We start from the raw sequence: 27,972 nt of genomic DNA, 5'->3' as shown, positions 1-27,972 counted from the left end.
CCTTTTTTTACAATTCTTCATGAAAGTCACTGTTGGCCTAGTCCACATTGTTTATTGAACAAAAATACAACGTGGAGGTTGACCTTTAAAGGAACACAACAACATTATGGCAAATGCGCTCATCATCTTCTCCAGAGTCAGAGAAGAAGATACACACCGATTTCCCCTCTGTGCGTTCAGTAGAAAGCTATCCGGCTGCAAGCTAGCCTAGCTTAGCACAAATGAATGGAAGCGGATGCGAACCAGCTAGCCTAGCTCTTGGCCAAACACACCCCTTCCAGAGTTTTAACCTAGGCTAGTGGTCTGTATCCGCTTCCATTAATTTGTGCTAAGCTAGGCTAGCTTGCAGCCGGGTAGCTTTCTACTGAGAGGGGAAATTGGTGTCTATCTTCTTCTCTGACTCTGGAGAAGACGACTGTAAAAGCATAATTTCCCCATAACTGCTGCCGTGTTCCTGTAAATATTTCACATTATTACAATACTAGCCCCCTTGACCTGACGTGAGAGACCATACCTGAATGAGAGCCCAGGCAATAAACACTGTACGACCCAAAAGATGTTTAGGAAACAGTTTATAACGAGTGTTAACATGTGCACTAATATCCCATTCATATTTAGGATTATTTATTTAAATTTTTTTTTACATTAACCCAGATATTCTCCTGGTTATGAGAGATCTGTATACAGTTCCTGGGATATGTTGATATTAGCTGGGAGACCGACCTACACGACGCAGAACACAAGCTTGTATCCAGAATACTGTGTGCATGTTACCACAGTCATAATCCATATTTGCAATCTAAATGGTAAACGGTGCATTTATATAGCAGCTTTTGTCCAAAGCGCTTTACAATTTAGTTCCTCACATTTTCACCCGTTCACTCACACATTCACACACCGACGGCGGAGGCGACCATGCGAGGTGCCGACCTGCTCATCGGGAGCAATTGGGGGGTTAAGTGTCTTGCTCAAGGACACTTCGACGCGCTGCCCGCCCGGGAGGAGCGGGAATCGAACCTGGAACTGTGGTGGCAGAATGCCATATAATGCACATCCTATATAAAAATAGATTACACCTTTATGGATACAGGTCATTACAAAACATATCCCATGTCACCGACATTTATATTCTCTGAGCAAACTGTCAGAATGGACCAGGAGGGGTGCCAGGAATGTTTTCCAGTGTTCTTATTTGGATTTGGATCTAACCTCGGTCATGACCTGAAATGAACCTCATAGACTCCAGCGCAAACTGGATTGGAGTCTGCAGATGTGGAAAGACCAGAGCCAGAATGAAATGCAGTTTATAAAGATTTGGCAATAACAGAAATTATTAGACACACCTAGCTTGCACCAAAACGTGACCAGTCACTCCAATACAGTGAAAGTCTCCCAATGAGAAATAACCCGCCTATAAATATAACATGCCAGGACTGGAAGAGTATAAATATGCTTCAATACTTTAGCCTGTTAGGACTTTTGGTTTAATCTTGTGTGAAATAAACTATATCTCCTCCTATTCATCCGACCTGTCCTGCGTCTCTCTCTTCAGCCCTGATTCATGTATACTCTACAAGTCATAGAAGTTAACTACTAGTGTGAGAAATCAAAGTAATTCTCAACCACATTTGGCGCCCAACGTGGGGCCATACAAGAGAGAGATAGATATTCCACTACAACTTAGATCAACCTGTTAGTTCATTTATTTATTTATGATAAGGTGTAAAAAAAAAAACACACAGGAAAAAGGACGTACGAGGCACTGAACAAGCAAAGTTGTGTGTCCTACTATTTAACATTATTATCAAAATGTTTTCAGCATATAAAAGAAAAGGCTGTTAGATGATAGGTTGGTTTTTGCAAATATAGAAGGAAGGAAACTTCATACAATAATCTGCAATTTACTTGGTGATGAATAAGTTACAAATAAGAAATGGATTTAATAGTAGTTTATGTTTTGAAAATGTTCAACTTGTGCATGCTGATGGTTTACAAATACCAACAATGAGAGACAGCATTTCAGGTGCCACTGAGGAACGACACTGGGATACGAGTTTTTTTCTGTAAACAAATCTGTGGTATCAGGTTTTTTTCCCTCTTGTTAATGAAGTGTATCATTAATGAAAATGTATTGTATAACCAAGGTATATCTGAGGTACATCTTGCATGTTAGTACTGAGTGTTGTGTTTATACTAATTTATTCAGTCATGTGAAGTATTAACAGTCATTATTACATATAAATCACTAGTACACAAATGTAACTAGTACATATAAGTAGTACATATTCATGGCATTGCCATGAAAGGGAGGATTGTGGTGGCAGAATGCCATATAATGCACATCCTATATAAAATAGATTACACCTTTATGGATACAGGTCATTACAAAACATATCCCATGTCACAGATGTTTATATCCTCTGAGCAAACTGTCAGAGTGGACCAGAAGGCGTGCAAGGGATAGTCTAATATTCCTTTATTCACACATAAACACTAGAAAGATTGTGAAAGAATAAGTCTGACCTCAGCCTGTGGCCTCAGATGAACTTACACTGAGAGGAGCTCGCAGAAACTCCAGTGCAGACCGGTTTGGTGAAAAACAATGGACCAGCCAGAAAACTGAGAAACTACGCAGTTTAAATAGGAAATTGGCCATAATACAATTATTAGACACACCTACACACCCACCGAACTTGACCAATTAGAAAGTGACCTGCCTTTATTGAAACATGCCCAGGAAGAAGACTATAAATATGCTTCAATACTTTAACCTGTTAGGACTTTTTGGTTTAATCTTGTGTGAAATAAACTATATCTCCTCCTATTCATCCGATCTGCCCGGCGTCTCTCTCTTCGGCCTTGATTCATCCTATGGTCCCTGACTCATTTTATAGTGAGAACTCAGCTCTCTACCACAGAACCTCCGGATAACCAGACGACTGCTCCACCCAGTGTTGTAGTCGAGTCACTACATCTCGAGTCTGAGTCGAGTCTCGAGTCGCCAGTGTTCGAGTCCGAGTCACAAAAGAAGAGCCCGAGTCTGGTCCCCGTTACCCGGGTCCGAGTCCGAGTCATCGAGGTTGAGTCCACTCCGCTCTGGCAGTCAAAGAGCTGACGTACACATAAAGAAAGGTCTACATTAAACATAAAGGACACAGCGGTCACCGTTTCACAGGGAGTTTATTTACTTTGTGACACAATAGCCAAAACAAATGCACTAGCCATCAATATCTTATGGCAAACGATTAGGGCCTATTACAAAAAAAACATTTAAATAAATAACTGTATTTATCAATTAACAAGTCTGAGTCCTCGTCTGCACCTTCCGAGTCCGAATGCAGTCAACGCTCGAGTCCAAGTCCCAAGTCCGAGTCGTCGGTGCTCAAGTCCAAGTCCAGTCACTATAGTCCTGAAAATCGATCCACGGACTCGGACTCCAGTACTACACCACTGGCTCTACCCCCCCCGAGCCACTGTCCCCCCGCCCAGTCTAGTGTCTCGCTGACTCGGACCGGCGTCTCTACCCGTGCTCCTCTGGTATCTGTCCGGGGATCCTGCCCTCCTGCTCCTGCAGCGCAGCCTGGTGCCTGCAGGGGGGGCTGGAGGGGATCCTGGCCTCCTGCTCCTCCTGCAGCGCAGCAGCCTGGTGCCTGCAGGGGGGGCTGGAGGCCACGCAGCTGGAGCGGGTCTCCGTCGTCGCCACGCTGGTCCTCTGGATGAACTGCAGGAAGTTCTCCTGCAGGGAGCCCTCGCGGCTGGACGACGCCCCGCCCCCCAGCAGCTCCAGGGGCCGCGTGACGCAGCAGCAGCAGCACCGCCGGAACTTCACCAGCTCCTCCCGGATCTGCCGGTTCAGCAGGCCGTAGAAGAAGGGGTTGACGGCGAAGGACGAGTACGCCAGCCAGGTCACGGCCTCCTCCGCCGCCGAGTCCCCGGGGCTCTGCGTGGCGGCCGCGCCCAGGGAGGTGCGCAGGTGGAAGGTGAAGTACGGCAGCCAGCACAGCAGGAACTGGCCCACGATGAGCACCAGGGTGAGGGCCGCCTTGCCGCCGCTGAACGCCCTCTCCGGGGACAGCCTCTGGGGCAGGTTGCGGGTGGCGGCCAGGATGATGGTGGTCTGGCTGCTGATGGAGTCCGAGCGGACCTTCTTGGCGGCCAGGTCGGCGTCTTCGGCGGGACGCACGGCGGCGGCGGGGGACACGCGCTGCAGGGCGGCGGAGCGCGCCACCCGGTACACGGCGCAGTACACGGCGAAGATGATCAGCGCCGGCAGCAGGAAGCAGGCCACGCTGAAGACCACGGAGAACGCGCGCCTCAGGCGACTGTGGCTCCAGTGGAGGGAGCAGTGGGACGCCGCCATGGAGCTGTGGTTGCCGTACGCCGGCCAGCCCACCAGGGAGACGAGGGCCAGCAGCGCCGCCTTCACCCAGATGCAGAGCACCACGCCCACCGCCAGGTTCAGGCTCATGCGCACCTCGTAGCGCATCGGGTGGACGATGTAGTAGTAGCGCTCCACGCTGAGGAGGATGATAATAATAGTAATAATAATAATAATTAGGGATGTCCGATATTGGCATTAAAATGTAATATCGGAAATTATCGGTATTATATATACATATATATAAATACATTATTTTTTATTTTTTTTACATTTATTTAACCTTTATTTACCCAGGCAAGCAAGTAAGAACTAATTCATATTTTATTTATTGTGAAAAGTATGCATAATGTTGTGTTAATTCCACGACAAGAGATATGTAATGTTAATTACCTGAAATGTTTCAGTTTTTTTGGGGGGGGGGGGGGAACCCTGCATATATATCGGTTGATATCGGTATCGGAAATTAAGAGTTGGACAATATCGGTATATCGGATATCGAAAAAAAAAAAGCCAATATCGAACATCCCTAATAATAATACACTTTATTTGTATGGCACCTTTCATACAAGAAATGCAGCTCAAAGTGCTGCACAACAGCGACAGAAAAGACAGACATACGATGAGCAAAATAGACAAAGTCAAGGTACATAATACTTTCATACAAAATGCTTCTTACTGTTACGCTCCAGAGACTGTGCTAGACAAGATAGTATCAAATAACATAATATAGCATGTAATTTAGAAGAAGAAAAATGAGGTCACAGTGTTCGGTATAGACATATGTCTATACCGAACACTGTGACCTCATTTTTCTTCTTCTAAATTACATGCTATATTATGTTATTTGATACTATCTTGTCTAGCACAGTCTCTGGAGCGTAACAGTAAGAAGCATTTTGTATGAAAGTATTCTGTACTTCTGTATGACAACTATTAAAGAACTTGAACTATTAATACATAGAACATCAAACCACAGCTCCCCACATTAGAATCGGCTCGATCGTCACACATAAAAGAGCAGCAACATAGTGCAATAGTGTAGTAGTGCAATAAAACATTTAGTCAAACAGAAGAGACAGAGTGAAATAATGCAATAGTGTAGTGCAGTGGTTCTCAACCTTTTTACACCAAGTACCACCCGAGAACGTAGCTGGCTCTCCAAGTACCACCATATGGCCGACGTTAAAATACAGTCTATTCAGCTATGCACAGTCCACGCAGGAGGCAGATTTATTCCCAATACCATTATTTATTGTTAACTTTTGTCAGACACAGCCACAATGTACAAAGGGGTAGCACGCAGGGCCGGATTGGGGAAATAATTCAGGCTGGGTTAATATAGTGTGAAATATAGCCCCAGTCAGGCTACTTTTTAAGCGGGGGTCTGATTTTTGAAGTTTGACCCTTTATATGCCAGTGTTTGTGATGGGCATCACAAAAAGTTAAATATTTTCAATATATCAAATGCAAAGTCGATTTTTCTGGCGGGGATTATTACAGGCTAGGCATGTGTCAATGATTAGCAACAACACTGATTTTGATGGATTTTTTTGTTTTTTGTAATGTCAGATTTAACAACAACTATTTTCAGAAAAGTGGGAGTATTTCATTTTGTATCTAACATTACAAAAAAAATTTAAATCTGGGTCTGAAGTTGAATAAAATATTTATGACTGTTTAGACTGCATTACTCTCTGTCACAGTGATCTCCTGGTTGTTCCCCACTTAGGTTATCTAACTATCGACACTGGCCTGGCCTGCTTCTAAGTTCAGTGGCATGACTGCGGACAAAAAATAATTATAAAAAAGTATTTAAATTTTGTATGTATTTTTTTTAAGTACCAGCAGCAGGGTGCCCAAGTACCACCGGTGGTACGCGTACCACAGGTTGAGAACCACTGGTGTAGTGCAATAAAACAGTTAGTCAAACAGAAGAGACAGAGTAAAATAATGCAATAGCGCAGTTCTGAGAATAGACGCCACACAAAGGCATTGGAGCCACACCAACAATAAGGAGGTGTAGTCTGACGTCACTCTGGAGCGCCCGTGAGGTCCACCCGTATAGGGAGGTGTAGTCTGACGTCACTCTGGAGCGCCCGCGAGGTCCACCCCTATAGGGAGGTGTAGTCTGACGTCACTCTGGAGCGCCCGCGAGGTCCACCCCTATAGGGAGGTGTAGTCTGACGTCACTCTGGAGCGCCCGCGAGGTCCACCCCTATAGGGAGGTGTAGTCTGACGTCACTCTGGACCGCCCGCGAGGTCCACCCCTATAGGGAGGTGTAGTCTGACGTCACTTTGGAGCGCCCGCGAGGTCCACCCCTATAGGGAGGTGTAGTCTGACGTCACTTTGGAGCGCCCGCGAGGTCCACCCGTATAGGGAGGTGTAGTCTGACGTCACTCTGGAGCGCCCGCGAGGTCCACCCGTATAGGGAGGTGTAGTCTGACGTCACTCTGGAGCGCCCGCGAGGTCCACCCCTATAGGGAGGTGTAGTCTGACGTCACTCTGGAGCGCCCGCGAGGTCCACCCGTATAGGGAGGTGTAGTCTGACGTCACTTTGGAGCGCCCGCGAGGTCCACCCCTATAGGGAGGTGTAGTCTGACGTCACTCTGGAGCGCCCGCGAGGTCCACCCCTATAGGGAGGTGTAGTCTGACGTCACTCTGGAGCGCCCGCGAGGTCCACCCCTATAGGGAGGTGTAGTCTGACGTCACTTTGGACCGCCCGCAAGGTCCACCCTTATAGGGAGGTGTAGTCTGACGTCACTCTGGAGCGCCCGCGAGGTCCACCCCTATAGGGAGGTGTAGTCTGACGTCACTTTGGACCGCCCGCGAGGTCCACCCCTATAGGGATTTATCATTGGGAAAATGGATTATCGGCTATTGTAACAATTCTGCCTCATGAACATTGGAAAGCGTTCCATGTTTGCACAAGATGAGTTCCCTTCTATCACTAACATTATTGTCTAAGCATTTTTGGTTGAAATCAAATTCGACGAATTTCTTTTACGATTAATTGCGAATATTTTCATGTTGAGCTATAGATTGCGGATGAATACGCACAGAAAGGTACACCATGCAAATGTTCATGCTTTATTTGTTTTAAAACGAGACGATTTAGAAATGCGCAATGGGGAAATACGTTGCAATTTTGCGAGGTGGACCGGCCGGAAACAGCAATGACGTAACCACTACACCTCCCTATAGACCAGGAAGTAACCACTACACCTCCCTATAGACCAGGAAGTAACCACTACACCTCCCTATAGACCAAGAAGTAACCACTACACCTCCCTATAGACCAGGACCTAACCACTACACCTCCCTATAGACCAGGAAGTAACCACTACACCTCCCTATAGACCAGGAAGTAACCCCTACACCTCCCTATAGACCAGGAAGTAACCACTACACCTCCCTATAGACCAGGAAGTAACCCCTACACCTCCCTATAGACCAGGAAGTAACCACTACACCTCCCTATAGACCAGGAAGTAACCACTACACCTCCCTATAGACCAGGATGTAACCACTACACCTCCCTATAGACCAGGAAGTAACCACTGCACCTCCCTATAGACCAGGAAGTAATGACTACACCTCCCTATAGACCAGGAAGTAACCACTACACCTCCCTATAGACCAGGAAGTAACCACTACACCTCCCTATAGACCAGGACGTAACCACTACACCTCCCTATAGACCAGGAAGTAACCACTACACCTCCCTATAGACCAGGAAGTAACCCCTACACCTCCCTATAGACCAGGAAGTAACCACTACACCTCCCTATAGACCAGGAAGTAACCACTACACCTCCCTATAGACCAGGACGTAACCACTACACCTCCCTATAGACCAGGAAGTAACCACTACACCTCCCTATAGACCAGGAAGTAACCTCTACACCTCCCTATAGACCAGGAAGTAACCCCTACACCTCCCTATAGACCAGGAAGTAACCACTACACCTCCCTATAGACCAGGAAGTAACCACTACACCTCCCTATAGACCAGGAAGTAACCACTACACCTCCCTATAGACCAGGAAGTAACCACTACACCTCCCTATAGACCAGGAAGTAACCACTACACCTCCCTATAGACCAGGACGTAACCACTACACCTCCCTATAGACCAGGAAGTAACCACTACACCTCCCTATAGACCAGGAAGTAACCACTACACCTCCCTATAGACCAGGAAGTAACCACTACACCTCCCTATAGACCAGGAAGTAACCACTACAGCTCCCTATAGACCAGGAAGTAACCACTACACCTCCCTATAGACCAGGAAGTAACCACTACACCTCCCTATAGACCAGGAAGTAACCACTACACCTCCCTATAGACCAGGATGTAACCACTACACCTCCCTATAGACCAGGAAGTAAGCACTACACCTCCCTATAGACCAGGAAGTAATGACTACACCTCCCTATAGACCAGGAAGTAACCACTACACCTCCCTATAGACCAGGAAGTAACCACTACACCTCCCTATAGACCAGGACGTAACCACTACACCTCCCTATAGACCAGGAAGTAACCACTACACCTCCCTATAGACCAGGACGTAACCACTACACCTCCCTATAGACCAGGAAGTAACCACTACACCTCCCTATAGACCAGGAAGTAACCCCTACACCTCCCTATAGACCAGGACGTAACCACTACACCTCCCTATAGACCAGGAAGTAACCACTACACCTCCCTATAGACCAGGACGTAACCACTACACCTCTCTATAGACCAGGAAGTAACCACTACACCTCCCTATAGACCAGGAAGTAACCACTACACCTCCCTATAGACCAGGAAGTAACCACTACACCTCCCTATAGACCAGGAAGTAACCACTACACCTCCCTATAGACCAGGAAGTAACCACTACACCTCCCTATAGACCAGGAAGTAACCACTACACCTCCCTATAGACCAGGAAGTAACCACTACACCTCCCTATAGACCAGGACGTAACCACTACACCTCCCTATAGACCAGGAAGTAACCACTACACCTCCCTATAGACCAGGAAGTAACCCCTACACCTCCCTATAGACCAGGAAGTAACCCCTACACCTCCCTATAGACCAGGAAGTAACCACTACACCTCCCTATAGACCAGGAAGTAACCACTACACCTCCCTATAGACCAGGACGTAACCACTACACCTCCCTATAGACCAGGAAGTAACCACTACACCTCCCTATAGACCAGGAAGTAACCACTACACCTCCCTATAGACCAGGAAGTAACCACTACACCTCCCTATAGACCAGGAAGTAACCACTACACCTCCCTATAGACCAGGAAGTAACCACTACACCTCCCTATAGACCAGGAAGTAACCACTACACCTCCCTATAGACCAGGAAGTAACCACTACACCTCCCTATAGACCAGGAAGTAACCACTACACCTCCCTATAGACCAGGAAGTAACCACTACACCTCCCTATAGACCAGGATGTAACCACTACACCTCCCTATAGACCAGGAAGTAACCACTACACCTCCCTATAGACCAGGAAGTAATGACTACACCTCCCTATAGACCAGGAAGTAACCACTACACCTCCCTATAGACCAGGAAGTAACCACTACACCTCCCTATAGACCAGGACGTAACCACTACACCTCCCTATAGACCAGGAAGTAACCACTACACCTCCCTATAGACCAGGACGTAACCACTACACCTCCCTATAGACCAGGAAGTAACCACTACACCTCCCTATAGACCAGGAAGTAACCCCTACACCTCCCTATAGACCAGGACGTAACCACTACACCTCCCTATAGACCAGGAAGTAACCACTACACCTCCCTATAGACCAGGACGTAACCACTACACCTCCCTATAGACCAGGAAGTAACCACTACACCTCCCTATAGACCAGGAAGTAACCACTACACCTCCCTATAGACCAGGAAGTAACCACTACACCTCCCTATAGACCAGGAAGTAACCACTACACCTCCCTATAGACCAGGAAGTAACCACTACACCTCCCTATAGACCAGGAAGTAACCACTACACCTCCCTATAGACCAGGAAATAACCACTACACCTCCCTATAGACCAGGAAGTAACCACTACACCTCCCTATAGACCAGGATGTAACCACTACACCTCCCTATAGACCAGGAAGTAACCACTACACCTCCCTATAGACCAGGAAGTAATGACTACACCTACCTATAGACCAGGAAGTAACCACTACACCTTCCTATAGACCAGGAAGTAACCACTACACCTCCCTATAGACCAGGACGTAACCACTACACCTCCCTATAGACCAGGAAGTAACCACTACACCTCCCTATAGACCAGGAAGTAACCCCTACACCTCCCTATAGACCAGGAAGTAACCACTACACCTCCCTATAGACCACGAAGTAACCACTACACCTCCCTATAGACCAGGACGTAACCACTACACCTCCCTATAGACCAGGAAGTAACCACTACACCTCCCTATAGACCAGGAAGTAACCCCTACACCTCCCTATAGACCAGGAAGTAACCCCTACACCTCCCTATAGACCAGGAAGTAACCACTACACCTCCCTATAGACCAGGAAGTAACCACTACACCTCCCTATAGACCAGGAAGTAACCACTACACCTCCCAATAGACCAGGAAGTAACCACACTACACCTCCCTATAGACCAGGAAGTAACCACTACACCTCCCTATAGACCAGGAAGTAACCACTACACCTCCCTATAGACCAGGAAGTAACCACTACACCTCCCTATAGACCAGGAAGTAACCACTACACCTCCCTATAGACCAGGAAGTAACCACTACACCTCCCTATAGACCAGGAAGTAACCACTACACCTCCCTATAGACCAGGAAGTAACCACTACACCTCCCTATAGACCAGGAAGTAACCCCTACACCTCCCTATAGACCAGGAAGTAACCACTACACCTCCCTATAGACCAGGAAGTAACCACTACACCTCCCTATAGACCAGGAAGTAACCACTACAGCTCCCTATAGACCAGGAAGTAACCACTACACCTCCCTATAGACCAGGAAGTAACCACTACACCTCCCTATAGACCAGGAAGTAACCACTACACCTCCCTATAGACCAGGATGTAACCACTACACCTCCCTATAGACCAGGAAGTAACCACTACACCTCCCTATAGACCAGGAAGTAATGACTACACCTCCCTATAGACCAGGAAGTAACCACTACACCTCCCTATAGACCAGGAAGTAACCACTACACCTCCCTATAGACCAGGACGTAACCACTACACCTCCCTATAGACCAGGAAGTAACCACTACACCTCCCTATAGACCAGGACGTAACCACTACACCTCCCTATAGACCAGGAAGTAACCACTACACCTCCCTATAGACCAGGAAGTAACCCCTACACCTCCCTATAGACCAGGACGTAACCACTACACCTCCCTATAGACCAGGAAGTAACCACTACACCTCCCTATAGACCAGGACGTAACCACTACACCTCTCTATAGACCAGGAAGTAACCACTACACCTCCCTATAGACCAGGAAGTAACCACTACACCTCCCTATAGACCAGGAAGTAACCACTACACCTCCCTATAGACCAGGAAGTAACCACTACACCTCCCTATAGACCAGGAAGTAACCACTACACCTCCCTATAGACCAGGAAGTAACCACTACACCTCCCTATAGACCAGGAAGTAACCACTACACCTCCCTATAGACCAGGACGTAACCACTACACCTCCCTATAGACCAGGAAGTAACCACTACACCTCCCTATAGACCAGGAAGTAACCCCTACACCTCCCTATAGACCAGGAAGTAACCCCTACACCTCCCTATAGACCAGGAAGTAACCACTACACCTCCCTATAGACCAGGAAGTAACCACTACACCTCCCTATAGACCAGGACGTAACCACTACACCTCCCTATAGACCAGGAAGTAACCACTACACCTCCCTATAGACCAGGAAGTAACCACTACACCTCCCTATAGACCAGGAAGTAACCACTACACCTCCCTATAGACCAGGAAGTAACCACTACACCTCCCTATAGACCAGGAAGCAACCACTACACCTCCCTATAGACCAGGAAGTAACCACTACACCTCCCTATAGACCAGGAAGTAACCACTACACCTCCCTATAGACCAGGAAGTAACCACTACACCTCCCTATAGACCAGGATGTAACCACTACACCTCCCTATAGACCAGGAAGTAACCACTACACCTCCCTATAGACCAGGAAGTAATGACTACACCTCCCTATAGACCAGGAAGTAACCACTACACCTCCCTATAGACCAGGAAGTAACCACTACACCTCCCTATAGACCAGGACGTAACCACTACACCTCCCTATAGACCAGGAAGTAACCACTACACCTCCCTATAGACCAGGACGTAACCACTACACCTCCCTATAGACCAGGAAGTAACCACTACACCTCCCTATAGACCAGGAAGTAACCCCTACACCTCCCTATAGACCAGGACGTAACCACTACACCTCCCTATAGACCAGGAAGTAACCACTACACCTCCCTATAGACCAGGACGTAACCACTACACCTCCCTATAGACCAGGAAGTAACCACTACACCTCCCTATAGACCAGGAAGTAACCACTACACCTCCCTATAGACCAGGAAGTAACCACTACACCTCCCTATAGACCAGGAAGTAACCACTACACCTCCCTATAGACCAGGAAGTAACCACTACACCTCCCTATAGACCAGGAAGTAATGACTACACCTACCTATAGACCAGGAAGTAACCACTACACCTTCCTATAGACCAGGAAGTAACCACTACACCTCCCTATAGACCAGGACGTAACCACTACACCTCCCTATAGACCAGGAAGTAACCACTACACCTCCCTATAGACCAGGAAGTAACCCCTACACCTCCCTATAGACCAGGAAGTAACCACTACACCTCCCTATAGACCACGAAGTAACCACTACACCTCCCTATAGACCAGGACGTAACCACTACACCTCCCTATAGACCAGGAAGTAACCACTACACCTCCCTATAGACCAGGAAGTAACCCCTACACCTCCCTATAGACCAGGAAGTAACCCCTACACCTCCCTATAGACCAGGAAGTAACCACTACACCTCCCTATAGACCAGGAAGTAACCACTACACCTCCCTATAGACCAGGAAGTAACCACTACACCTCCCAATAGACCAGGAAGTAACCACACTACACCTCCCTATAGACCAGGAAGTAACCACTACACCTCCCTATAGACCAGGACGTAACCACTACACCTCCCTATAGACCAGGAAGTAACCACTACACCTCCCTATAGACCAGGAAGTAACCACTACACCTCCCTATAGACCAGGAAGTAACCACTACACCTCCCTATAGACCAGGAAGTAACCACTACACCTCCCTATAGACCAGGAAGTAACCACTACACCTCCCTATAGACCAGGAAGTAACCACTACACCTCCCTATAGACCAGGAAGTAACCACTACACCTCCCTATAGACCAGGAAGTAACCACTACACCTCCCTATAGACCAGGAAGTAACCACTACACCTCCCTATAGACCAGGATGTAACCACTACACCTCCCTATAGACCAGGAAGTAACCACTACACCTCCCTATAGACCAGGAAGTAATGACTACACCTACCTATAGACCAGGAAGTAACCACTACACCTCCCTATAGACCAGGACGTAACCACTACACCTCCCTATAGACCAGGAAGTAACCACTACACCTCCCTATAGACCAGGAAGTAACCCCTACACCTCCCTATAGACCAGGAAGTAACCACTACACCTCCCTATAGACCACGAAGTAACCACTACACCTCCCTATAGACCAGGACGTAACCACTACACCTCCCTATAGACCAGGAAGTAACCACTACACCTCCCTATAGACCAGGAAGTAACCCCTACACCTCCCTATAGACCAGGAAGTAACCCCTACACCTCCCTATAGACCAGGAAGTAACCACTACACCTCCCTATAGACCAGGAAGTAACCACTACACCTCCCTATAGACCAGGAAGTAACCACTACACCTCCCAATAGACCAGGAAGTAACCACACTACACCTCCCTATAGACCAGGAAGTAACCACTACACCTCCCTATAGACCAGGAAGTAACCACTACACCTCCCTATAGACCAGGAAGTAACCACTACACCTCCCTATAGACCAGGAAGTAACCACTACACCTCCCTATAGACCAGGAAGTAACCACTACACCTCCCTATAGACCAGGAAGTAACCACTACACCTCCCTATAGACCAGGAAGTAACCACTACACCTCCCTATAGACCAGGAAGTAACCACTACACCTCCCTATAGACCAGGAAGTAACCCCTACACCTCCCTATAGACCAGGAAGTAACCACTACACCTCCCTATAGACCAGGAAGTAACGACTACACCTCCCTATAGACCAGGAAGTAACCACTACACCTCCCTATAGACCAGGATGTAACCACTACACCTCCCTATAGACCAGGAAGTAACCACTACACCTCCTCCCTATAGACCAAGAAGTAACCACTACACCTCCATATAGAGACCAGGAAGTAACCACTACACCTCCCTATAGACCAGGAAGTAACCACTACACCTCCCTGTAGACCAGGAAGTAACCACTACACCTCCCTATAGACCAGGAAGTAACCACTACACCTCCCTATAGACCAGGAAGTAACCACTACACCTCCCTATAGACCAGGACGTAACCACGACACCTCCCTATAGACCAGGAAGTAACCACTACACCTCCCTATAGACCAGGAAGTAACCACTACACCTCCCTATAGACCAGGAAGTAACCACTACACCTCCCTATAGACCAGGATGTAACCACTACACCTCCCTATAGACCAGGAAGTAACCACTACACCTCCCCATAGACCAGGAAGTAACCACTACACCTCCCTATAGACCAGGAAGTAACCACTACACCTCCCTATAGACCAGGAAGTAACCACTACACCTCCCTATAGACCAGGAAGTAACCCCTACACCTCCCTATAGACCAGGAAGTAACCACTACACCTCCCTATAGACCAGGAAGTAACGACTACACCTCCCTATAGACCAGGAAGTAACCACTACACCTCCCTATAGACCAGGATGTAACCACTACACCTCCCTATAGACCAGGAAGTAACCACTACACCTCCTCCCTATAGACCAGGAAGTAACCACTACACCTCCATATAGAGACCAGGAAGTAACCACTACACCTCCCTATAGACCAGTAAGTAACCACTACACCTCCCTGTAGACCAGGAAGTAACCACTACACCTCCCTATAGACCAGGAAGTAACCACTACACCTCCCTATAGACCAGGAAGTAACCACTACACCTCCCTATAGACCAGGACGTAACCACCACACCTCCCTATAGACCAGGAAGTAACCACTACACCTCCCTATAGACCAGGAAGTAACCACTACACCTCCCTATAGACCAGGAAGTAACCACTACACCTCCCTATAGACCAGGATGTAACCACTACACCTCCCTATAGACCAGGAAGTAACCACTACACCTCCCTATAGACCAGGAAGTAATGACTACACCTACCTATAGACCAGGAAGTAACCACTACACCTTCCTATAGACCAGGAAGTAACCACTACACCTCCCTATAGACCAGGACGTAACCACTACACCTCCCTATAGACCAGGAAGTAACCACTACACCTCCCTATAGACCAGGGAGTAACCCCTACACCTCCCTATAGACCAGGAAGTAACCACTACACCTCCCTATAGACCACGAAGTAACCACTACACCTCCCTATAGACCAGGACGTAACCACTACACCTCCCTATAGACCAGGAAGTAACCACTACACCTCCCTATAGACCAGGAAGTAACCCCTACACCTCCCTATAGACCAGGAAGTAACCCCTACACCTCCCTATAGACCAGGAAGTAACCACTACACCTCCCTATAGACCAGGAAGTAACCACTACACCTCCCTATAGACCAGGATGTAACCACTACACCTCCCTATAGACCAGGAAGTAACCACTACACCTCCTCCCTATAGACCAGGAAGTAACCACTACACCTCCATATAGAGACCAGGAAGTAACCACTACACCTCCCTATAGACCAGGAAGTAACCACTACACCTCCCTGTAGACCAGGAAGTAACCACTACACCTCCCTATAGACCAGGAAGTAACCACTACACCTCCCTATAGACCAGGAAGTAACCACTACACCTCCCTATAGACCAGGACGTAACCACCACACCTCCCTATAGACCAGGAAGTAACCACTACACCTCCCTATAGACCAGGAAGTAACCACTACACCTCCCTATAGACCAGGAAGTAACCACTACACCTCCCTATAGACCAGGATGTAACCACTACACCTCCCTATAGACCAGGAAGTAACCACTACACCTCCCTATAGACCAGGAAGTAATGACTACACCTACCTATAGACCAGGAAGTAACCACTACACCTCCCTATAGACCAGGAAGTAACCACTACACCTCCCTATAGACCAGGACGTAACCACTACACCTCCCTATAGACCAGGAAGTAACCACTACACCTCCCTATAGACCAGGAAGTAACCCCTACACCTCCCTATAGACCAGGAAGTAACCACTACACCTCCCTATAGACCAGGAAGTAACCACTACACCTCCCTATAGACCAGGACGTAACCACTACACCTCCCTATAGACCAGGAAGTAACCACTACACCTCCCTATAGACCAGGAAGTAACCACTACACCTCCCTATAGACCAGGAAGTAACCACTACACCTCCCTATAGACCAGGAAGTAACCACTACACCTCCCTATAGACCAGGAAGCAACCACTACACCTCCCTATAGACCAGGAAGTAACCACTACACCTCCCTATAGACCAGGAAGTAACCACTACACCTCCCTATAGACCAGGAAGTAACCACTACACCTCCCTATAGACCAGGATGTAACCACTACACCTCCCTATAGACCAGGAAGTAACCACTACACCTCCCTATAGACCAGGAAGTAATGACTACACCTCCCTATAGACCAGGAAGTAACCACTACACCTCCCTATAGACCAGGAAGTAACCACTACACCTCCCTATAGACCAGGACGTAACCACTACACCTCCCTATAGACCAGGAAGTAACCACTACACCTCCCTATAGACCAGGACGTAACCACTACACCTCCCTATAGACCAGGAAGTAACCACTACACCTCCCTATAGACCAGGAAGTAACCCCTACACCTCCCTATAGACCAGGACGTAACCACTACACCTCCCTATAGACCAGGAAGTAACCACTACACCTCCCTATAGACCAGGACGTAACCACTACACCTCCCTATAGACCAGGAAGTAACCACTACACCTCCCTATAGACCAGGAAGTAACCACTACACCTCCCTATAGACCAGGAAGTAACCACTACACCTCCCTATAGACCAGGAAGTAACCACTACACCTCCCTATAGACCAGGAAGTAACCACTACACCTCCCTATAGACCAGGAAGTAACCACTACACCTCCCTATAGACCAGGAAGTAACCACTACACCTCCCTATAGACCAGGAAGTAACCACTACACCTCCCTATAGACCAGGAAGTAACCACTACACCTCCCTATAGACCAGGATGTAACCACTACACCTCCCTATAGACCAGGAAGTAACCACTACACCTCCCTATAGACCAGGAAGTAATGACTACACCTACCTATAGACCAGGAAGTAACCACTACACCTTCCTATAGACCAGGAAGTAACCACTACACCTCCCTATAGACCAGGACGTAACCACTACACCTCCCTATAGACCAGGAAGTAACCACTACACCTCCCTATAGACCAGGAAGTAACCCCTACACCTCCCTATAGACCAGGAAGTAACCACTACACCTCCCTATAGACCACGAAGTAACCACTACACCTCCCTATAGACCAGGACGTAACCACTACACCTCCCTATAGACCAGGAAGTAACCACTACACCTCCCTATAGACCAGGAAGTAACCCCTACACCTCCCTATAGACCAGGAAGTAACCCCTACACCTCCCTATAGACCAGGAAGTAACCACTACACCTCCCTATAGACCAGGAAGTAACCACTACACCTCCCTATAGACCAGGAAGTAACCACTACACCTCCCAATAGACCAGGAAGTAACCACACTACACCTCCCTATAGACCAGGAAGTAACCACTACACCTCCCTATAGACCAGGACGTAACCACTACACCTCCCTATAGACCAGGAAGTAACCACTACACCTCCCTATAGACCAGGAAGTAACCACTACACCTCCCTATAGACCAGGAAGTAACCACTACACCTCCCTATAGACCAGGAAGTAACCACTACACCTCCCTATAGACCAGGAAGTAACCACTACACCTCCCTATAGACCAGGAAGTAACCACTACACCTCCCTATAGACCAGGAAGTAACCACTACACCTCCCTATAGACCAGGAAGTAACCACTACACCTCCCTATAGACCAGGAAGTAACCACTACACCTCCCTATAGACCAGGAAGTAACCACTACACCTCCCTATAGACCAGGAAGTAACCACTACACCTCCCTATAGACCAGGAAGTAACCACTACACCTCCCTATAGACCAGGATGTAACCACTACACCTCCCTATAGACCAGGAAGTAACCACTACACCTCCCTATAGACCAGGAAGTAATGACTACACCTCCCTATAGACCAGGAAGTAACCACTACACCTCCCTATAGACCAGGAAGTAACCACTACACCTCCCTATAGACCAGGACGTAACCACTACACCTCCCTATAGACCAGGAAGTAACCACTACACCTCCCTATAGACCAGGACGTAACCACTACACCTCCCTATAGACCAGGAAGTAACCACTACACCTCCCTATAGACCAGGAAGTAACCCCTACACCTCCCTATAGACCAGGACGTAACCACTACACCTCCCTATAGACCAGGAAGTAACCACTACACCTCCCTATAGACCAGGACGTAACCACTACACCTCCCTATAGACCAGGAAGTAACCACTACACCTCCCTATAGACCAGGAAGTAACCACTACACCTCCCTATAGACCAGGAAGTAACCACTACACCTCCCTATAGACCAGGAAGTAACCACTACACCTCCCTATAGACCAGGAAGTAACCACTACACCTCCCTATAGACCAGGAAGTAACCACTACACCTCCCTATAGACCAGGAAGTAACCACTACACCTCCCTATAGACCAGGAAGTAACCACTACACCTCCCTATAGACCAGGAAGTAACCACTACACCTCCCTATAGACCAGGATGTAACCACTACACCTCCCTATAGACCAGGAAGTAACCACTACACCTCCCTATAGACCAGGAAGTAATGACTACACCTACCTATAGACCAGGAAGTAACCACTACACCTTCCTATAGACCAGGAAGTAACCACTACACCTCCCTATAGACCAGGACGTAACCACTACACCTCCCTATAGACCAGGAAGTAACCACTACACCTCCCTATAGACCAGGAAGTAACCCCTACACCTCCCTATAGACCAGGAAGTAACCACTACACCTCCCTATAGACCACGAAGTAACCACTACACCTCCCTATAGACCAGGACGTAACCACTACACCTCCCTATAGACCAGGAAGTAACCACTACACCTCCCTATAGACCAGGAAGTAACCCCTACACCTCCCTATAGACCAGGAAGTAACCCCTACACCTCCCTATAGACCAGGAAGTAACCACTACACCTCCCTATAGACCAGGAAGTAACCACTACACCTCCCTATAGACCAGGAAGTAACCACTACACCTCCCAATAGACCAGGAAGTAACCACACTACACCTCCCTATAGACCAGGAAGTAACCACTACACCTCCCTATAGACCAGGACGTAACCACTACACCTCCCTATAGACCAGGAAGTAACCACTACACCTCCCTATAGACCAGGAAGTAACCACTACACCTCCCTATAGACCAGGAAGTAACCACTACACCTCCCTATAGACCAGGAAGTAACCACTACACCTCCCTATAGACCAGGAAGTAACCACTACACCTCCCTATAGACCAGGAAGTAACCACTACACCTCCCTATAGACCAGGAAGTAACCACTACACCTCCCTATAGACCAGGAAGTAACCACTACACCTCCCTATAGACCAGGAAGTAACCACTACACCTCCCTATAGACCAGGATGTAACCACTACACCTCCCTATAGACCAGGAAGTAACCACTACACCTCCCTATAGACCAGGAAGTAATGACTACACCTACCTATAGACCAGGAAGTAACCACTACACCTCCCTATAGACCAGGACGTAACCACTACACCTCCCTATAGACCAGGAAGTAACCACTACACCTCCCTATAGACCAGGAAGTAACCCCTACACCTCCCTATAGACCAGGAAGTAACCACTACACCTCCCTATAGACCACGAAGTAACCACTACACCTCCCTATAGACCAGGACGTAACCACTACACCTCCCTATAGACCAGGAAGTAACCACTACACCTCCCTATAGACCAGGAAGTAACCCCTACACCTCCCTATAGACCAGGAAGTAACCCCTACACCTCCCTATAGACCAGGAAGTAACCACTACACCTCCCTATAGACCAGGAAGTAACCACTACACCTCCCTATAGACCAGGAAGTAACCACTACACCTCCCAATAGACCAGGAAGTAACCACACTACACCTCCCTATAGACCAGGAAGTAACCACTACACCTCCCTATAGACCAGGAAGTAACCACTACACCTCCCTATAGACCAGGAAGTAACCACTACACCTCCCTATAGACCAGGAAGTAACCACTACACCTCCCTATAGACCAGGAAGTAACCACTACACCTCCCTATAGACCAGGAAGTAACCACTACACCTCCCTATAGACCAGGAAGTAACCACTACACCTCCCTATAGACCAGGAAGTAACCACTACACCTCCCTATAGACCAGGAAGTAACCCCTACACCTCCCTATAGACCAGGAAGTAACCACTACACCTCCCTATAGACCAGGAAGTAACGACTACACCTCCCTATAGACCAGGAAGTAACCACTACACCTCCCTATAGACCAGGATGTAACCACTACACCTCCCTATAGACCAGGAAGTAACCACTACACCTCCTCCCTATAGACCAAGAAGTAACCACTACACCTCCATATAGAGACCAGGAAGTAACCACTACACCTCCCTATAGACCAGGAAGTAACCACTACACCTCCCTGTAGACCAGGAAGTAACCACTACACCTCCCTATAGACCAGGAAGTAACCACTACACCTCCCTATAGACCAGGAAGTAACCACTACACCTCCCTATAGACCAGGACGTAACCACGACACCTCCCTATAGACCAGGAAGTAACCACTACACCTCCCTATAGACCAGGAAGTAACCACTACACCTCCCTATAGACCAGGAAGTAACCACTACACCTCCCTATAGACCAGGATGTAACCACTACACCTCCCTATAGACCAGGAAGTAACCACTACACCTCCCCATAGACCAGGAAGTAACCACTACACCTCCCTATAGACCAGGAAGTAACCACTACACCTCCCTATAGACCAGGAAGTAACCACTACACCTCCCTATAGACCAGGAAGTAACCCCTACACCTCCCTATAGACCAGGAAGTAACCACTACACCTCCCTATAGACCAGGAAGTAACGACTACACCTCCCTATAGACCAGGAAGTAACCACTACACCTCCCTATAGACCAGGATGTAACCACTACACCTCCCTATAGACCAGGAAGTAACCACTACACCTCCTCCCTATAGACCAGGAAGTAACCACTACACCTCCATATAGAGACCAGGAAGTAACCACTACACCTCCCTATAGACCAGTAAGTAACCACTACACCTCCCTGTAGACCAGGAAGTAACCACTACACCTCCCTATAGACCAGGAAGTAACCACTACACCTCCCTATAGACCAGGAAGTAACCACTACACCTCCCTATAGACCAGGACGTAACCACCACACCTCCCTATAGACCAGGAAGTAACCACTACACCTCCCTATAGACCAGGAAGTAACCACTACACCTCCCTATAGACCAGGAAGTAACCACTACACCTCCCTATAGACCAGGATGTAACCACTACACCTCCCTATAGACCAGGAAGTAACCACTACACCTCCCTATAGACCAGGAAGTAATGACTACACCTACCTATAGACCAGGAAGTAACCACTACACCTTCCTATAGACCAGGAAGTAACCACTACACCTCCCTATAGACCAGGACGTAACCACTACACCTCCCTATAGACCAGGAAGTAACCACTACACCTCCCTATAGACCAGGGAGTAACCCCTACACCTCCCTATAGACCAGGAAGTAACCACTACACCTCCCTATAGACCACGAAGTAACCACTACACCTCCCTATAGACCAGGACGTAACCACTACATCTCCCTATAGACCAGGAAGTAACCACTACACCTCCCTATAGACCAGGAAGTAACCCCTACACCTCCCTATAGACCAGGAAGTAACCCCTACACCTCCCTATAGACCAGGAAGTAACCACTACACCTCCCTATAGACCAGGAAGTAACCACTACACCTCCCTATAGACCAGGATGTAACCACTACACCTCCCTATAGACCAGGAAGTAACCACTACACCTCCTCCCTATAGACCAGGAAGTAACCACTACACCTCCATATAGAGACCAGGAAGTAACCACTACACCTCCCTATAGACCAGGAAGTAACCACTACACCTCCCTGTAGACCAGGAAGTAACCACTACACCTCCCTATAGACCAGGAAGTAACCACTACACCTCCCTATAGACCAGGAAGTAACCACTACACCTCCCTATAGACCAGGACGTAACCACCACACCTCCCTATAGACCAGGAAGTAACCACTACACCTCCCTATAGACCAGGAAGTAACCACTACACCTCCCTATAGACCAGGAAGTAACCACTACACCTCCCTATAGACCAGGATGTAACCACTACACCTCCCTATAGACCAGGAAGTAACCACTACACCTCCCTATAGACCAGGAAGTAATGACTACACCTACCTATAGACCAGGAAGTAACCACTACACCTTCCTATAGACCAGGAAGTAACCACTACACCTCCTTATAGACCAGGACGTAACCACTACACCTCCCTATAGACCAGTAAGTAACCACGAGCACCTCCCTATAGACCAGGGAGTAACGCCTAGACCTCACTATAGACCGGGAAGTAACCACTACACCTCCCTATAGACCACGAAGTAACCACTACACCTCCCTATAGACCAGGACGTAACCACTACACCTCCCTATAGACCAGGAAGTAACCACTACACCTCCCTATAGACCAGGAAGCAACCCCTACACCTCCCTATAGACCAGGAAGTAACCCCTACACCTCCCTATAGACCAGAAAGTAACCACTACACCTCCCTATAGACCAGGAAGTAACCACTACACCTCCCTATAGACCAGGAAGTAACCACTACACCTCCCAATAGACCAGGAAGTAACCACACTACACCTCCCTATAGACCAGGAAGTAACCACTACACCTCCCTATAGACCAGGAAGTAACCACTACACCTCCCTATAGACCAGGAAGTAACCACTACTCCTCCCTATAGACCAGGAAGTAACCACTACACCTCCCTATAGACCAGGAAGTAACCACTACACCTCCCTATAGACCAGGAAGTAACCACTACACCTCCCTATAGACCAGGAAGTAACCACTACACCTCCCTATAGACCAGGAAGTAACCACTACACCTCCCTATAGACCAGGAAGTAACCCCTACACCTCCCTATAGACCAGGAAGTAACCACTACACCTCCCTATAGACCAGGAAGTAACGACTACACCTCCCTATAGACCAGGAAGTAACCACTACACCTCCCTATAGACCAGGATGTAACCACTACACCTCCCTATAGACCAGGAAGTAACCACTACACCTCCTCCCTATAGACCAGGAAGTAACCACTACACCTCCATATAGAGACCAGGAAGTAACCACTACACCTCCCTATAGACCAGGAAGTAACCACTACACCTCCCTGTAGACCAGGAAGTAACCACTACACCTTCCTATAGACCAGGAAGTAACCACTACACCTCCCTATAGACCAGGAAGTAACCACTACACCTCCCTATAGACCAGGACGTAACCACCACACCTCCCTATAGACCAGGAAGTGACCACCACACCTCCCTATAGACCAGGACGTAACCACCACACCTCCCTATAGACCAGGAAGTGACCACCACACCTCCCTATAGACCAGGACGTAACCACCACACCTCCCTATAGACCAGGAAGTAACCACCACACCTCCCTAAAGACCAGGAAGTAACCACCACACCTCCCTATAGACCAGGAAGTAACCACTACACCTCCCTATAGACCAGGAAGTAACCACTACACCTCCTTATAGACCAGGAAGTCACCACTACACCTCCCTATAGACCAGGAAGTAACCACTACACCTCCCTATAGACCAGGAAGTAACCACTACACCTCCCTATAGACCAGGAAGTAACCACTACACCTCCCTATAGACCAGGAAGTAACCACTACACCTCCCTATAGACCAGGAAGTAACCACTACACCTTCCTATAGACCAGGAAGTAACCCCTACACCTCCCTATAGACCAGGAAGTAACCACTACACCTCCCTATAGACCAGGAAGTAACCGCTACACCTCCCTATAGACCAGGACGTAACCACTACACCTCCCTATAGACCAGGAAGTAACCACTACACCTCCCTATAGACCAGGAAGTAACCACTACACCTCCCTATAGACCAGGAAGTAACCACTACACCTCCCTATAGACCAGGAAGTAACCACTACACCTCCCTATAGACCAGGATGTAACCACTACACCTCCCTATAGACCAGGAAGTAACCACTACACCTCCCTATAGACCAGGAAGTAATGACTACACCTCCCTATAGACCAGGAAGTAACCACTACACCTCCCTATAGACCAGGAAGTAACCACTACACCTCCCTATAGACCAGGAAGTAACCACTACACCTCCCTATAGACCAGGACGTAACCACTACACCTCCCTATAGACCAGGAAGTAACCACTACACCTCCCTATAGACCAGGATGTAACCACTACACCTCCCTATAGACCAGGAAGTAACCACTACACCTCCCTATAGACCAGGAAGTAACCCCTACACCTCCCTATAGACCAGGACGTAACCACTACACCTCCCTATAGACCAGGAAGTAACCACTACACCTCCCTATAGACCAGGACGTAACCACTACACCTCCCTATAGACCAGGAAGTAACCACTACACCTCCCTATAGACCAGGAAGTAACCACTACACCTCCCTATAGACCAGGAAGTAACCACTACACCTCCCTATAGACCAGGAAGTAACCACTACACCTCCCTATAGACCAGGAAGTAACCACTACACCTCCCTATAGACCAGGAAGTAACCACTACACCTCCCTATAGACCAGGAAGTAACCACTACACCTCCCTATAGACCAGGATGTAACCACTACACCTCCCTATAGACCAGGAAGTAACCACTACACCTCCCTATAGACCAGGAAGTAACGACTACACCTACCTATAGACCAGGAAGTAACCACTACACCTCCCTATAGACCAGGAAGTAACCACTACACCTCCCTATAGACCAGGACGTAACCACTACACCTCCCTATAGACCAGGAAGTAACCACTACACCTCCCTATAGACCAGGAAGTAACCACTACACCTCCCTATAGACCAGGAAGTAACCACTACACCTCCTCCCTATAGACCAGGAAGTAACCACTACACCTCCATATAGAGACCAGGAAGTAACCACTACACCTCCCTATAGACCAGGAAGTAACCACTACACCTCCCTGTAGACCAGGAAGTAACCACTACACCTCCCTATAGACCAGGAAGTAACCACTACACCTCCCTATAGACCAGGAAGTAACCACTACACCTCCCTATAGACCAGGACGTAACCACCACACCTCCCTATAGACCAGGAAGTGACCACCACACCTCCCTATAGACCAGGACGTAACCACCACACCTCCCTATAGACCAGGAAGTGACCACCACACCTCCCTATAGACCAGGACGTAACCACCACACCTCCCTATAGACCAGGAAGTAACCACCACACCTCCCTAAAGACCAGGAAGTAACCACCACACCTCCCTATAGACCAGGAAGTAACCACTACACCTCCCTATAGACCAGGAAGTAACCACTACACCTCCTTATAGACCAGGAAGTCACCACTACACCTCCCTATAGACCAGGAAGTAACCACTACACCTCCCTATAGACCAGGAAGTAACCACTACACCTCCCTATAGACCAGGAAGTAACCACTACACCTCCCTATAGACCAGGAAGTAACCACTACACCTCCCTATAGACCAGGAAGTAACCACTACACCTTCCTATAGACCAGGAAGTAATGACTACACCTCCCTAAAGACCAGGAAGTAACCACTACACCTCCCTATAGACCAGGAAGTAACCACTACACCTCCCTATAGACCAGGAAGTAACCCCCACACCTCCCTATAGACCAGGAAGTAACCACTACACCTCCCTATAGACCAGGAAGTAACCACTACACCTCCCTATAGACCAGGAAGTAACCCCTACACCTCCCTATAGACCAGGAAGTAACCACCACACCTCCCTATAGACCAGGAAGTGACCACCACACCTCCCTATAGACCAGGAAGTGACCACCACACCTCCCTATAGACCAGGAAGTAACCACCACACCTCCCTATAGACCAGGAAGTAACCACTACACCTCCCCATGCAGGACATGAAGACGGCTGTGTCGCGGGGCCTCTGTACCTGATCGCCGTGATGGTGAGGATGGACAGGCAGACGAGGAAGACGTTGAGGAAGATGTAGACCTGGCACTCCAGGACGGTGAAGACCACGGTGCTGAAGAAGGGCGAGCTGGTCACGATGCCCAGGGGCATGAGCAGCACGGCGCAGAGCAGGTCCACGGCGCACAGGTGGCACACGAAGGCGAAGCGCTTCAGGTGAGGGGCGCGCGCGATGGCCACCATCACCCCCGCATTGGCCAGCAGGGCGATGAGGTTAAGGGTCACCATGCAGAACAGGCCGATCAGGTCCTTGACCTGCGACTGGGAGCTGGTGACCACGGCCACCTGGGCGGGGACGGTGGGGGGGTCCGGCCCCCACGGCGAGGTGGTCGTGAGGTTGGGCGCCGCCGGGGCGATCAGGACGGACTTCTCCATTATGCATTCACCGCTTTGTCTCCGGTTTCCTCCTGCCTCCTCATCGTCCGTGTGGCTCGTCGATCCGTGTCTCCACTGGTGAAGAGAGAGAGGACAGGTTTTTGGAAGACGGTTGCATTAATATGGGAGTCCACAAGGTGTAAATGAATGATTTGTTCCCCTCCTCTGTATTAAAGGTGCTACATATGACATTCAACCACTAGATGGTGCTATAGGTAACATTCAGCCAC

At 48.5% G+C, this 27,972-nt stretch overlaps 1 protein-coding gene across 1 annotated transcript; it reads right to left on the bottom strand.

The window, feature by feature from the left end:
- Window positions 1-3,520: 3,520 nt before the first annotated feature.
- gpr61l (G protein-coupled receptor 61-like) lies at window positions 3,521-27,742 on the bottom strand (the record flags this gene model as incomplete). Its single annotated transcript, XM_084315480.1, has 2 exons — window positions 3,521-4,517; window positions 27,330-27,742. 2 exons carry the CDS (start codon window positions 27,740-27,742, stop codon window positions 3,521-3,523), a joined length of 1,410 nt encoding a protein of 469 aa, XP_084171606.1.
- Between the last annotated feature and the right edge of the window lie 230 nt (window positions 27,743-27,972).

Source organism: Notolepis coatsorum, assembly GCF_963971535.1.
Source record: "Notolepis coatsorum genome assembly, chromosome: 6".
Taxonomy (NCBI): Eukaryota; Metazoa; Chordata; class Actinopteri; order Aulopiformes; family Paralepididae; genus Notolepis; species Notolepis coatsorum.
This window is presented reverse-complemented; position numbering and strand designations above follow the sequence as displayed.